At 41.5% G+C, this 12,178-nt stretch overlaps 1 protein-coding gene across 1 annotated transcript in view; it reads left to right on the top strand.

The window, feature by feature from the left end:
* kif6 (kinesin family member 6) overlaps positions 1 to 12,178 on the top strand; it is an 86,250-nt gene that overhangs the window by 17,673 nt on the left and 56,399 nt on the right. The window contains exons 7-9 of the mRNA XM_050061952.1: positions 4,504 to 4,710; positions 6,402 to 6,545; positions 6,908 to 6,994. Of these exons, the coding sequence (XP_049917909.1) occupies positions 4,504 to 4,710; positions 6,402 to 6,545; positions 6,908 to 6,994 (438 nt within the window). The remainder of the gene's footprint in view (positions 1 to 4,503; positions 4,711 to 6,401; positions 6,546 to 6,907; positions 6,995 to 12,178) is intronic.

Genomic DNA, 12,178 nt, shown 5'->3' with positions numbered 1-12,178 from the left:
AGTGTGTGTAAAAAGTCTCCCCTTTGAAAGTAACTAAAATAAAGGAGAGATTCTCCATCCAGTTGCATTTTTTCCCAATATTGTAGATAAGCAAATGTACACAGTATGATAACTGTCAACTTTTATATCACAGTATACCTTGAAACCGTTATATTGCTGCAACCCTATTCTCAGTAGACCCTCCTGGAAGGGTTCTCAGAAGCTGTGAAGGTTCTGGAAAGAACACCCCCCCACACACACACACACACACACACACACACACATACACACACTCCAGAGAGGGTTCTGGGTGGAGCCATTATACCACAAAAGGATCCTTTGTGGAACCTCTCACAGGGGGTTGAACCTTTTACAGATGGTTCTAGGTATAACTCTTTATGTTGGGTTCTAGGCAGAACCCTCCTACGGTGTTCCAGGTAAGAACTACCGGGAACTAAAAAGGTTTCTTCTTTCAGGACAGAACCCTATATGGTTCTAGTTGGCGCTTTTATATCTAAGAGTGAAGCCTATTGCCAAAACAATATTGCATTTGTTTTTTATCTACCTTGAGAACACACTCCCAGTGTCCACTGCTGTAAAACCTGGGGGTATATTTCAGTGGAAACACATTCTTGGATGTTACATTAGTGTGTTGATGAGGCAATCGAGATGTTTCACAGTTCAGAGGGGAGACCACATTACAGTCCACCCACACAAAGACTTTTGTGAACTCACCCTCTATGGGACTTCCCCATAAGAAAGTTTCTCTTGAACCCCGAGCAAACAAAGAACCATCAACATAGTCAATTTGTCACTGCCAGAATAATCCCAGAGGTCCTTGCTCCACATAGACTTCAAATAAAGTTAACACTAACGCTTTCTTTCTTCTCTTGCTCGGAGCCATGTGGATAAAAGATGACACATCCATTCAAGCCACACTCAGCAGACTATGAGCTCACTCACTTTGAGACTTGGCAATCCCCTCTACTCTTTCATTGGACAGGAAATAAAATACACCTTCTCAACTCCTCACCCTTTCTTCAACCTCACCGGGAAACATTTCCTCTCATCTGGTCTTTTTATTTTTTCTTTGTCCCTGTTTCCCTTCCCTTCACATGTGGGGATGCAGGGCCTGGATCTTTTCTCCCCTTTCTACATCCTCCTGAACTTGTGGGGGTGAGTAGGGTGCGTAGCAGGTGGTCCAAATGAAACTTCACTTTTAATCTTTTGAATCAGCAATCTCTAAGTGTTTCAGGGCTTGCAGCACCAGATCACCACTTTATGCTGACCCACTGCAGCACTGCGTGTGGTCAGCATGTGGTCAATTGAGAACACAGGAGAATAAAGGAAGTGACTCCAATGAGATTGCATTGTCCTGCTGTGTTTTCTCACAACTAAGACATTTTAATGCCCCTGTGTGGACACTATTTCCTCTGTGGACGTGAACACACAGTCTGTAACCATTTAAATATTCATCTGTACTTGATGTGCTCCTGTTCATACTCTTTAACTCTAAGAGTTGTTCAAGGACTTCTACAGAAACGTTTATATAACATCTGGTGATATCCAAATGAAGTTGTTATCTTGCACAATGCACGCACGTTGAAGGCTACACGAACAGTCTCTTGATTAATGCCACTGTAAGGACACAGTAACAACCAGAGATAAGAGCCAGCAGTCACGTCTTATCTATTGACAGCTGCTACTGTATTTGATTACTTTAAACTGTCATCCATGAGTGCTGCTATGGATTTTTACCGTAGTATTTGCATTCACAGTCACATATGACACACTTAGCTGAAATTCATGCAGCCCACGACAGCAGCCCTCCAATAAATCCCACCTTCATGAAAGTTAATGTTCAGTTTTTGTTGAAACTCTTTTAGAGAGGTGTTGATTCAACTCTATAGTAATTTTAAAGGATGTAGTGTAGACCTCGTTGCTTCAAGGCCACAGTGTTAAAGGAATACTTCACTTACAAAAGGACTCTTTTGTATATCAGTTGCTCACCTATTACCTTAAATTCATGAAGAAAGCTTTTTTTCCTGCTTGCCTCCACAGTGAATGAAGAATCCACAAAAAGGCGAACACTCTTCATAAATTAAACGGGAATGCATTTGACAGCAGCAAACCTATATCCAAACATTTGATTACAAACTCTCACACAACTTGTGCATTATAATCCAAGTCTCATTTATTCAGTCTTATGCTCATTACTTGCCAAACACATGCATCTTCTTAAAAGCATCAAGATTTAAAGCATGTCAGTACAAACAGTTTGATGGAACAGCTTGGTAGTGTGCTTGGACACGCACATGCATTTGAACTCTGGTCAGTTGGAGCTCATACGTTCAAGTGCTTGGGCACACTCAGGGCGCGCTACTCAAAGGAGGAAGTGTTATATATTGTAACTTTTTAGTGAAAATGCACGTGTTTAAGATGTACTGAGCATACAACTGGATCAATGAGACTTAGATTATACTGCACAAGTTGTGTGAGAGTTTGTAAAAGGACATTGTGAAATAGAAAACTTTGATTTTGTCACATAACTCCATGGTGAACAAAGAATCCAAAAAAGGCGAACATTCCTCATGAATTGAAGTCATTGGGATCCATGTTTAACCACAGCAAAACTATATCAAAGGGTGCATCTGTTTGGCAAATACTGAGCACAAGACTGGATAAATGAGACTTGTTGTGTGAGACTTTATAAAAGGATGTTTTGGTATAGATTTGCTGTTGTAAAACATGTTACTATAATTCATCTGGAATGTTTGCCTATTTTGAATCAGTCATTCTCCGTGGAGGCCTTTGAGTTTTCTTTATGAGTTTAAGGTAATTGACAAATTGATGTGGAGTACATATTTCCACCAGCAGCAGGAGGCAGACTTCCTTGCATGCCATGCTGACAAGTTCTTGATGTGTGCTTGCCATGACTTGACAATGGCTGCATCCACAACTGGATCCTGTAATGATATCACAGACTCCGCAGGCATCTGCCGCAGAACTTCTTCTGCAGATCTTTCACCACATCCTTGCTCACTGTCTTGGTGAACTTTATGGCCTGGCTGAAGTCGTCAGTGATAGTGAGTCCCTCCGTTGTCTGGTTGAGGGTGACACTTGGTCATCACTCTCATCATCAGCAGGGAAGCAGACAACCTAAGGTGGTTCAAGACATGCAGTGTAGATGTGTTTAATAGCTTTAACATTAATCTGCTCAAGTGTGTTCTTTTTTTCAAATATTTTAACTGTATCTGGCCTAATGCCTAATGTCTTGTGTTCTCAGCTTTTTTGCTGCAAGCTGAAATTGAATTGCACCAACACATTATCTAGATGCATTAAAAGGAAACTCTCAGAGTGGAAAGTGATTGGAATAGCAAGTACTGACAAGGAGAGTCCAAAAACGCCTGCTGGCTGTAGAGAATTTAACAAAACTTACAGTACAGGCCAGTTATCAAGGACTGGCCAGCATTTGTTTGGTGTTGGTTGCTATGGAAAATAGCTGCCAGTGGTGAGACTGTAAAACTAATTCTTTAACATGGGACACTCTATCCTCACCCTTGACCCTCTGCTCAATCCTATTAGGTATGTGATCCCTTTTCAACATCTCAGGGCTGTTTCATATTACTTATAGGGATACCCTGAGGAGCAAACATGGTCGTGTGCAGAGTGAAGAGAATTTGGACTGAGGAAAGACATGACAGTGGTGGGTTAAGATAGTGAAAGATCTGTGGCGAGCTGTCATGACCCTAACAGACAGGTGTTGGCACATTTACGCCAACAACAAGTCAGGGTCAGAGCACCTTTTAAGATTGAATGATCTGGTATGTCTGTGATGATGTTTTCAAGCAGAGAGGAGTCATGCCCATATCTCATATCAATGACCATTCCACAAAAGGAAAAGAAATTCAGACTTGATCAGAAGCTAATTCAAGTCAGGATGTACTATATCATCAACTCCTGGTGCTAATTAAAAGCTGTTATTTTAAAACACCATCATGTGTCCAGGCTGTCTTTGTGTTAAGGCACAAACAAGTAAACAGAAAGAAGTCTGTGATCAGCACTATGTCATTGAATGTCCATTTCCTGTGTTTATCCTCTCACGAGGAGGACCCATCCTCCTCTAGTTAATAAACCTTGTTTATGCACAGTGACTCATACTCTATTTCTGTCTCCTCCTGGTCTCAACCTGCCTTCTGCTATTCCAGTGACCATCTGAAAGCCAACCTCAGCTTTTGTAGCTGCCACCATGTGTTTACTGCTCATCGGTTACACATGGTGTGGCTTTGATCTCCAAACCAGCGGGAGCAAGAAAAAATAAGAATCAAAGGAAACATGTTTTTTTGTTGTTTCAAAGTGGAAAGCACCGCAGATGGAGACTAAAATTCCCTTTTTCTTCCTTTTTTTTGTGTGTCCGCCATCTGCACCAATTTTGGAGGTTTCAGAATTCTCTCGCACAAGCTGAAAAACATTGCAGCATTTTCAAAATATTCTGTCACCACTCTTTTCTTCTCTCCTCTGCAGACGCCGATGAACCAGGCATCCACACGTTCCCACTGCATTTTCACTGTGTACTTGTGCAGGCGTGAGCCGGGCTCAGCCACTGTGCGGCGCTCCAAGCTCCACCTGGTGGACTTGGCCGGATCGGATCGAGTTAGCAAGACTGGCCTGAATGGGCAGCTGCTTACTGAGGCCAAGTACATCAACCTCTCCCTCCACTACTTGGAGCAGGTAGCCACTGTTGATACATATTTACTTATTACCTCTGCCAAAAAGGTTATGTTTTTGTTCTGTTTGTTTTTGTGTCTGTTAGTAGGATTACGGAAAAACTACCAGCCCAATTTTAATGAATGTAGTGCTGTGGACTTTGTCATTAATTTTTGCGGATTTCATGCCCCTGCTCTCCAAACATAATGTTTGTACGTTACGATTGGACAAACAACATTTCAGGCTGTAGCCAATCCCAGCACAGTAGTGTAGAGACTTGGCACTTCCCTTATTTGCATAATGAAAAAGAAAATGTGTTAAGACAATAATACAGAAATACATAAGACTGGGGAAATATTTTTTTAGGGGGGAGATAAAGAGAAAAAAAAATACATTTAAAGTAAATAAATACATGGAAAAATAAATAAATACATTAAAAATTTATAAAAAAATAAATAAATGAAAGGAAAAACTAAATGAAGTAGATAAAGTAAATAAAGATGCAAATTTAAACAGGTATGTCAATTTATGGCTTTTATCACTTAATTAATGCCTACATTTATTTTTTTATATTATTTTTTTACATTTAAAAGCATATTAATTTTTTTTGGATGTCATTTAGCCATTTATCTATTCATTTATGATTTTGGCAGCTTCTGTTCTCCATAAAAAGCCAGTGGATGATGGTAAAGTTCAGTAGAGACAAAACACAGCCAGTTGTGTTATAACACAATCCACATTCATGAGTACCAGTAATCCTGTGGGGCAGCCTACACATTTAGTTGCTCAAACTTCAGACAGAAAGCAGTTGTTATCATTTGACATAATTCTAGTAGTTTTGAAAATATATTCTGACATATAGCAGTTGCAGAGATTTGCATATCATAAAAGACTGGACTGGGGTGGCACGGTAGTGTGGTGGTTAGCACTGTCGCTAACCACCACACCACCAGAGGGTTGCCGGTTCGATTCCGGGTGTGGGAGCCCTTCTGTGCGGAGTCTGTATGTTCTCCCCGTGTCAGCGTGGGTTCTCTCCGGGCACTCCGGCTTCCTCCCACAGTCCAAAGACATGCAGATTGGGGACTAGGTTAACTGATAACTCTAAATTGTCCATAGGTGTGAATGTGAGTGTGAATGGTTGTTTGTCTCTATGTGTCAGCCCTGTGATAGTCTGCCGACCTGTCCAGGGTGTACCCTGCCTCTCGCCCAATGTCAGCTGGGATAGGCTCCAGCCCCCCCGCAACCCTCAAGAGGATGAATGAATGAATAAATGAATGAAAAGACTGGACTGTTGGCTTTGGCAGAGGTCTGCGCTCTCCAATTGCCCTTCCCAGTTTAAAATAATATATTGTACAAATTGTTTAATATTCAAAATATATTTGGTGCTGTTTATTAAATACACTTTGGCACAGAATACATTTTATTTGCTTCATTTACCGTGTGTGATTTGGCACAGCAAGTTTAATTCTTTCAACTATGAGAAACAAAAATAGTGTGTTTTGCTGATTCAGGCTACTTTATTTGTTCAGTCTACAATAACTTTCATTAATTTCATGTCAGACATTTGACATTGATTAATGGCCATCTTGTATAAACAATTATGACCCACAAAGTTAGAGTGAGTAATGAAATTTCCTTTCAGGCATCATGTTACAATCAGGCATTTAATTTCCTACCTTCATCTCTGTCTTGCATGTCGGCCCTGTTCTCTTCAGGTGATCATAGCTTTGTCAGAGAAGAACCGCTCCCATATTCCCTACAGGAACTCCATGTTGACGTCTGTGCTGAGGGACAGCCTTGGGGGCAACTGCATGACGACCATGATTGCCACTATGGCAGTGGACAAGAGGAACCTTGATGTAAGGATGATGTGCCCATTGTAAGGCCATGTTCAGACAGAATATTCTGTGATATGCCAAAAAAAGAGGAGAAAGAAGGTTCTTGAGTAAATAATGTTAGAGCTACTCTACAAATCAAGTTAGCTTTGTCAATAGTGACTTGAAGTTTCTCTCCTGAACATCCTCTTGGTGCTCTGGGTATTTAAACATTTTCAGACATAAAATACTTGGCATGTCATGCAGTGTATCATGCTTCACAAAGACTGATGAAAAGCTGTGCTCTGTAAAGAATGTATAGATTATGAACATTTTATCATCTTTGTTGAGTCCTTGCATGCATGTGTCAGGTGAGTACTAAATGAAAGACTAACTGTTTTCTTTAGGAGTCCATCTCTACATGTCGCTTCGCTCAGCGCGTGGCTCTCATCAAGAACGAGGCGATATTGAATGAAGAACTGGATCCTGCCCTGGTGAGACAGCCAGACACTCGCTGCACTTCTCCACTCACTACAAATACCATAGCTTCACCACACAATCACACCACAGAAGCATGACTTAATGTGCTGTTTCATTATGGCCAGACCCTCCTCATAGCTTCCAGACCTTAAATTGATCGGTGAATGCAGTGAGAATCCATCTCCTAAATGTAACTAAATGTTAACCCACCATGTGCTTAAATGCCCTCTTTGGGTTTCCAGCACCAAATTAGTTTTTCCAGCGTCACACAGACATCCTCGAAGAAGCAGTTTTCCACCTTCAACACATGGACGCCTGTCCATCTTGTGTTATTTAGACTGCTCACAGGTCCTGTTTGCATTCTCTCCCTGTATTGTTTACATGCCTCAAATTCTGTTATGGCATATTTTATCCCAGTACCTTACAGCCACTTGAGAAAGCATCCAGCTGGAGACTGGTGTGTGTATATATGTCTCTACACACATCCATGCAAGGAAGCACGCGTTCCTGCCCAGACGTTCAAGATCTGAGGCCATAGTGTAACATTTTTAAAATGAGAGTGGGCAGTCTGTTTACTTTGAGTAATTTTATTTAGTATCTTTATACTATGAATACATTTTTATTTTAGTAAGTCAGAGAAGAAGCCAAAGTAGGAGATGGAGAGCAGAGAAAGTCCTTGGATTGTGGCAACACATGTGGTTACAGAGGCCACTCAACATTTTTTCACATAGGCCTTACACATTGTTCCATAGCTGCCTTTTGAGAAATAGCAAATCTCATGATAGATTGGCTGAGCAGTTTGGCAGGTTAACTCTTGATGATGGTTTCCTTCCTTCCTTGACTTTCTCCTTTCACAATACTTGTCACAGCTTCCTTAGTGTGCCAGGAAGCAGACCTGGTAGTTGTTGTAAAGGTCCCACGGGGGATATACAGTAGGAAGTCATCATCACAGCTATATCCGCTTCCTCCCCTCCCACCCAGATCTGCCTGAGGATCAACTGCTACTGTATTACTGCTAGTGAGGACTTGGCTGGCCACTTGCAAACCCTACAGAGGTATTTTTAAGAGAGTCTGCGGCCGGCCCAGTAATTGTGACAGTGTCTGGCAGCTCCCAATTGGGTCCGGCACAGTTACAGCTCCAGGCAAACCCAAACTCCGCGGGCAAACTTCTTGTCTCCGTTTATGGCTCTTTAGTGTGTTTCTCATTTCATTCGTTGCTCCCGTCTCTCTGTCTCTCCCTCTATCTCTCTCCCTGGTTTACTGAGGAAAACCTTAAAGCCTGCCGTGCAGTTTGCAGATTAGAATGATGTCATTTATTGTGGTTTGGGGTGACACTCAGATTCCCATTTTTGGCCTGCCACCGTCTGAAGGCACACTGTCTATTCTATTGGACATGCCGGCTGTGGTAATTGATTTGAAACTTGGAGTTTGCTTCTCGCAATCTTGCAGTCAGTGTTTGGGGTGTCATTCTGACCACACACTGCCGTAATGGTCCTATACTGTAGCCTGCAGGTTACAAAATGCACTTCTTCAAAGCCTGAACAGCAGGAAACAGCCAGATCAGACAAAACATTTAACAAGTCGTTCATGGACAGGGGGAAAAAATGAGGTGTTGAAAGTGACCTGTGAATATAATGAAGTCAGCCACAGTGGCCACACCATATAAGGTTGGCTCTGTTGGTCTCTCTAAGAGCACTAAGGTCAGTCTTAATCCTCCATTTAAATCAGGCTGATCCTGGTCTGCAGTCAGATTAAATTGTCAGCGGTTATTGGATCTTTCATGATGCACCTACCATCTCTTTTAAATTTCATGTGTGTACTGAAAGGAAACTTGAGCATTTTGTGTGCAGGGGTGCTTAGTATGTGCTGAACTGAATTGCCATCAAACTTATTTATGTAATACTTAAAGGCTCAAAAAGATTTATCTTAACGGTCCCGGATTATACTCATTTACGGGTTCATACTCGTATTTTAGGTTTCTACTAGAACACTGGTTCTCAACTGGTGGGTCGTGGTCCAAAAGTGGGTCGCGGGTCAGTTTTGAATGGACTGCAAGTGACTCTGAAACGTGTCAAGTTTGTAGAAAACACAATTTATTTTTAAGTTCAGTGAATTTCTGGCTCAGAGCTTTTGTTGTCAAGTGTTGTTTCCTGCTGAAGAGGGAGTGACTAACGGACAGTTACTTAACAGAGACAACAAACTAGCTCGACAACATGGCCAAACACAATTATGATGCTGAAGGTATTAAAATTTGTGGACCTTGAACTAAAGACTAAGGAGAAATCTGGACCCTGGGGCTGGACCAGTTTGGAACCACTGTACTAGAACATGTTTACATGTTTTAATGTTCAGAAATCACCATTTTTCTGTCTGCCTGAATATACCTAATGTCACCCTCTTTTGAAACACTTCATTTTAGTGCCATTCTTTTTCTCTTGAGGCACCCCTTCCAAGAAAGCCCAGTCTGCTCTTGTAGGTCAGTGTTTCTGGGTCTTCTGCGTCTGCGGTCAGTTTCTCTGCACCATCATTGCAACCAGAGAATGACGGCACTGTAGCAGCACTTCCTACATTTATAAACCATTCCATTGTTATTGTGTTGCTTGGGCAAAAGCTTTGGTCCCTGATTACTTCCTGTCATCTACTGCATTAACTAGCATTCCAACAGGAAATAAATTGTTTGCAATTCAGTGACTATTATGACTTATGAAATTCAGATGGAATGGCAAGAAGCGATATATCCATATGCTGCATGAACTGGAAGTAGAGGAATGTGACTACATAAAAGGGTTGGATGAACCTGAAGGCAGCAGGTATCAGAAAATTGATGCTCATGTTGGATGTGATCCATATAATACTAAGAAAAGTGATTTTTATTTTATTTTTTCACAACTTGACAGATTTGCCCGGTGTGGACACAATCGTTGTTGCAAATGACCTCCTTTTCCAGTCTCCCTAACATTACTAACATTACATGGCGAACCAATAAATACATACAAGAGTGTAGTGGACTAAAACTGTTTTGTGTGACAAACTGAATGACTAATGACTGAAACAACTGCCGTCTTGTTTTTGGCCGATTGAGTAAATTTACCTGAGAATAACCGTCTTTTATATTTCAACTCTGTACAAGGACGCACCACTTTTAGGCTAACATCAGCTAACGTTAGCTAGCTTTGGTTACAATTCTGGTGAAATGGCATTAAAAATCTGGGTCGTGCCTAAAAATTTACCTTTAACATTAACATTTGACGTTACTCGACTCTGCTACCCCGGACTGAAGATAGAGGTTTTCGATCAACATCTGCTGCCGTTTCTCAGTGAGTTTTTATTCTGTTTTGTTTTGTTTTTTGACCCCTTCATGTCCTACTATTTTCAGGACATAAGGTGGCCGTTGTTTTTTACCAGTTTGATCATTTTAACAATAAACAGCACAAATCATAGACATTTGTGCAGTGTTATTTTGTTTTGTTGTTTTTACCTCCAGTTGCCTGCTCTCCATCTGGACAGTGCACCAATATACCAGTATACCTGTGACATCATAACTTCACAGAAGTCCTTATGGCTTGTTTAAGGCACAGTTTCTGAGTGGATGGTATGGACTGTGTGCATTTCTGTGTGGATTGAGTTTTGATACCTACAGTATTTATACAGCGCCTTTAATGCTCTATAATAAAAAAAGACATGGAAAGATTTTTTACAATGTGGGACCTTTAAGGTGTTGTTATGCAGCTAAGCGTAGGGTAATAGGAGGCTGGGTGACCCTCCTGAACCTGGACTCTCCCTTCACTTAAAGACACTCACAACATCTTGCTTGAGAAGACAGCTCTGATTAGCACATACCTGTGAGTCAAACACAATCCTGCTTATAGCCCACTAGAGAGACATGTTTGGGAAGCGAGTGTGAAAATTCCTACGGGTGGTTGCTCTCCCAGGTTCCCTCATCTATCTCGTCTGAGAGCCTGGCTTTCGTTAGGACCGAAGATAGTTTGAAAATATAATGGTGTGATTCAGCAGCACAGTGCTCCTTGCCTTAGTCTAAAATGCCTGAATGGTGCCATGCATAGAACACAGCCCATGTGTTATCATTTTGTTGTGGAGGATAAAAGACCTTGTGTAGGTGTAGTGGGAAACTATGACTCCTCTTTCTTCTCGAAAGAGGCCCCATAATAGCACCATGTTTGTGAGTGGCATACTATATAAGACATATGCATTTGAGGTGTAACCTGTGGTTATACTGCAGTTTATTGTGGGTGGTTTTCTGCACAGGATGGATAGTATATATTCAAGAAGAAGATGTATAATTTAAAGTTAGGGCTGTCTGTACAAGTCAGTTTAATGTTTCAAACTTAATTATGTAGCATGTTTGTCAGCTCATATAAAATAACACAGACATACTTGGAGGGTTGCTTTTTCCATCACCATAACAACCTGCACGTTGCATTACTGCACTGACTCGGGTTTCCATAGGATATGCTGCCATCACCAGTCACGTGGCCTGTCAGTTTTTATTCAAAGTGTATGGAAGCCTGCCGTGGTGTTGTGGTACCAGTGTGGGCTCGGCACTCTGAAATAGACTGCACGATTCCGCTGACCAACAACTGGCGGTCAGTTCCTCAGGATGCAGCTGGGAGAATTACATCAGACCATGGGCTCCAAAAAAGAGATACAGGGAGCGGTTCTGGTGAGGGATGGTCAGCTATGATGTTAAAAAATATGATATGGGGTGGATTTGGGGTGAAATTTTTTGTTTAGCTCAGTGGCACCTGCCCAAAACCACACTGCAGGTCTGTTTCTTCTCAAGAGCGTCTTGATTTGACACTGTCTGACTGTATGACTGCTTTTGACCTTCCAGTTAGAAAATGCGTTTGCTAGAAGTGCCGGTGCTCTGCTAAATTACTGACCTTTGACCTTGATTTAGTTTTTATTGAACATCCTAGCTCCCTTGCAGTTTTGTGTCAGGAGAGTCACTGTGACTCTGGCACACAGTCGCCACTTTCTGTTGTATTTGCTCTTTGCTGCTGAGACCGTTCCAGCCTTTCAGTCTGCTTTAGTATTTTGTGGTGTGGTCAGATTCAGTGGTGATAGTTAAGTGGGATTTATGCTGAAGAAAGAAGTATGTCATGTGAGAAAAAGAACAATTGCCACTTGTTTTTTTATGTGGTTTGGTGTGTTGTTTTGTGGTGCGATTTGTGCAGAAT

The sequence above is a fragment of the Epinephelus moara genome, chromosome 14 (assembly GCF_006386435.1).
Source record: "Epinephelus moara isolate mb chromosome 14, YSFRI_EMoa_1.0, whole genome shotgun sequence".
Classification (NCBI taxonomy): domain Eukaryota; kingdom Metazoa; phylum Chordata; class Actinopteri; order Perciformes; family Serranidae; genus Epinephelus; species Epinephelus moara.
Note: the sequence above shows the minus strand (reverse complement) of the source record. Positions and strands in the feature narration are given on the sequence as shown.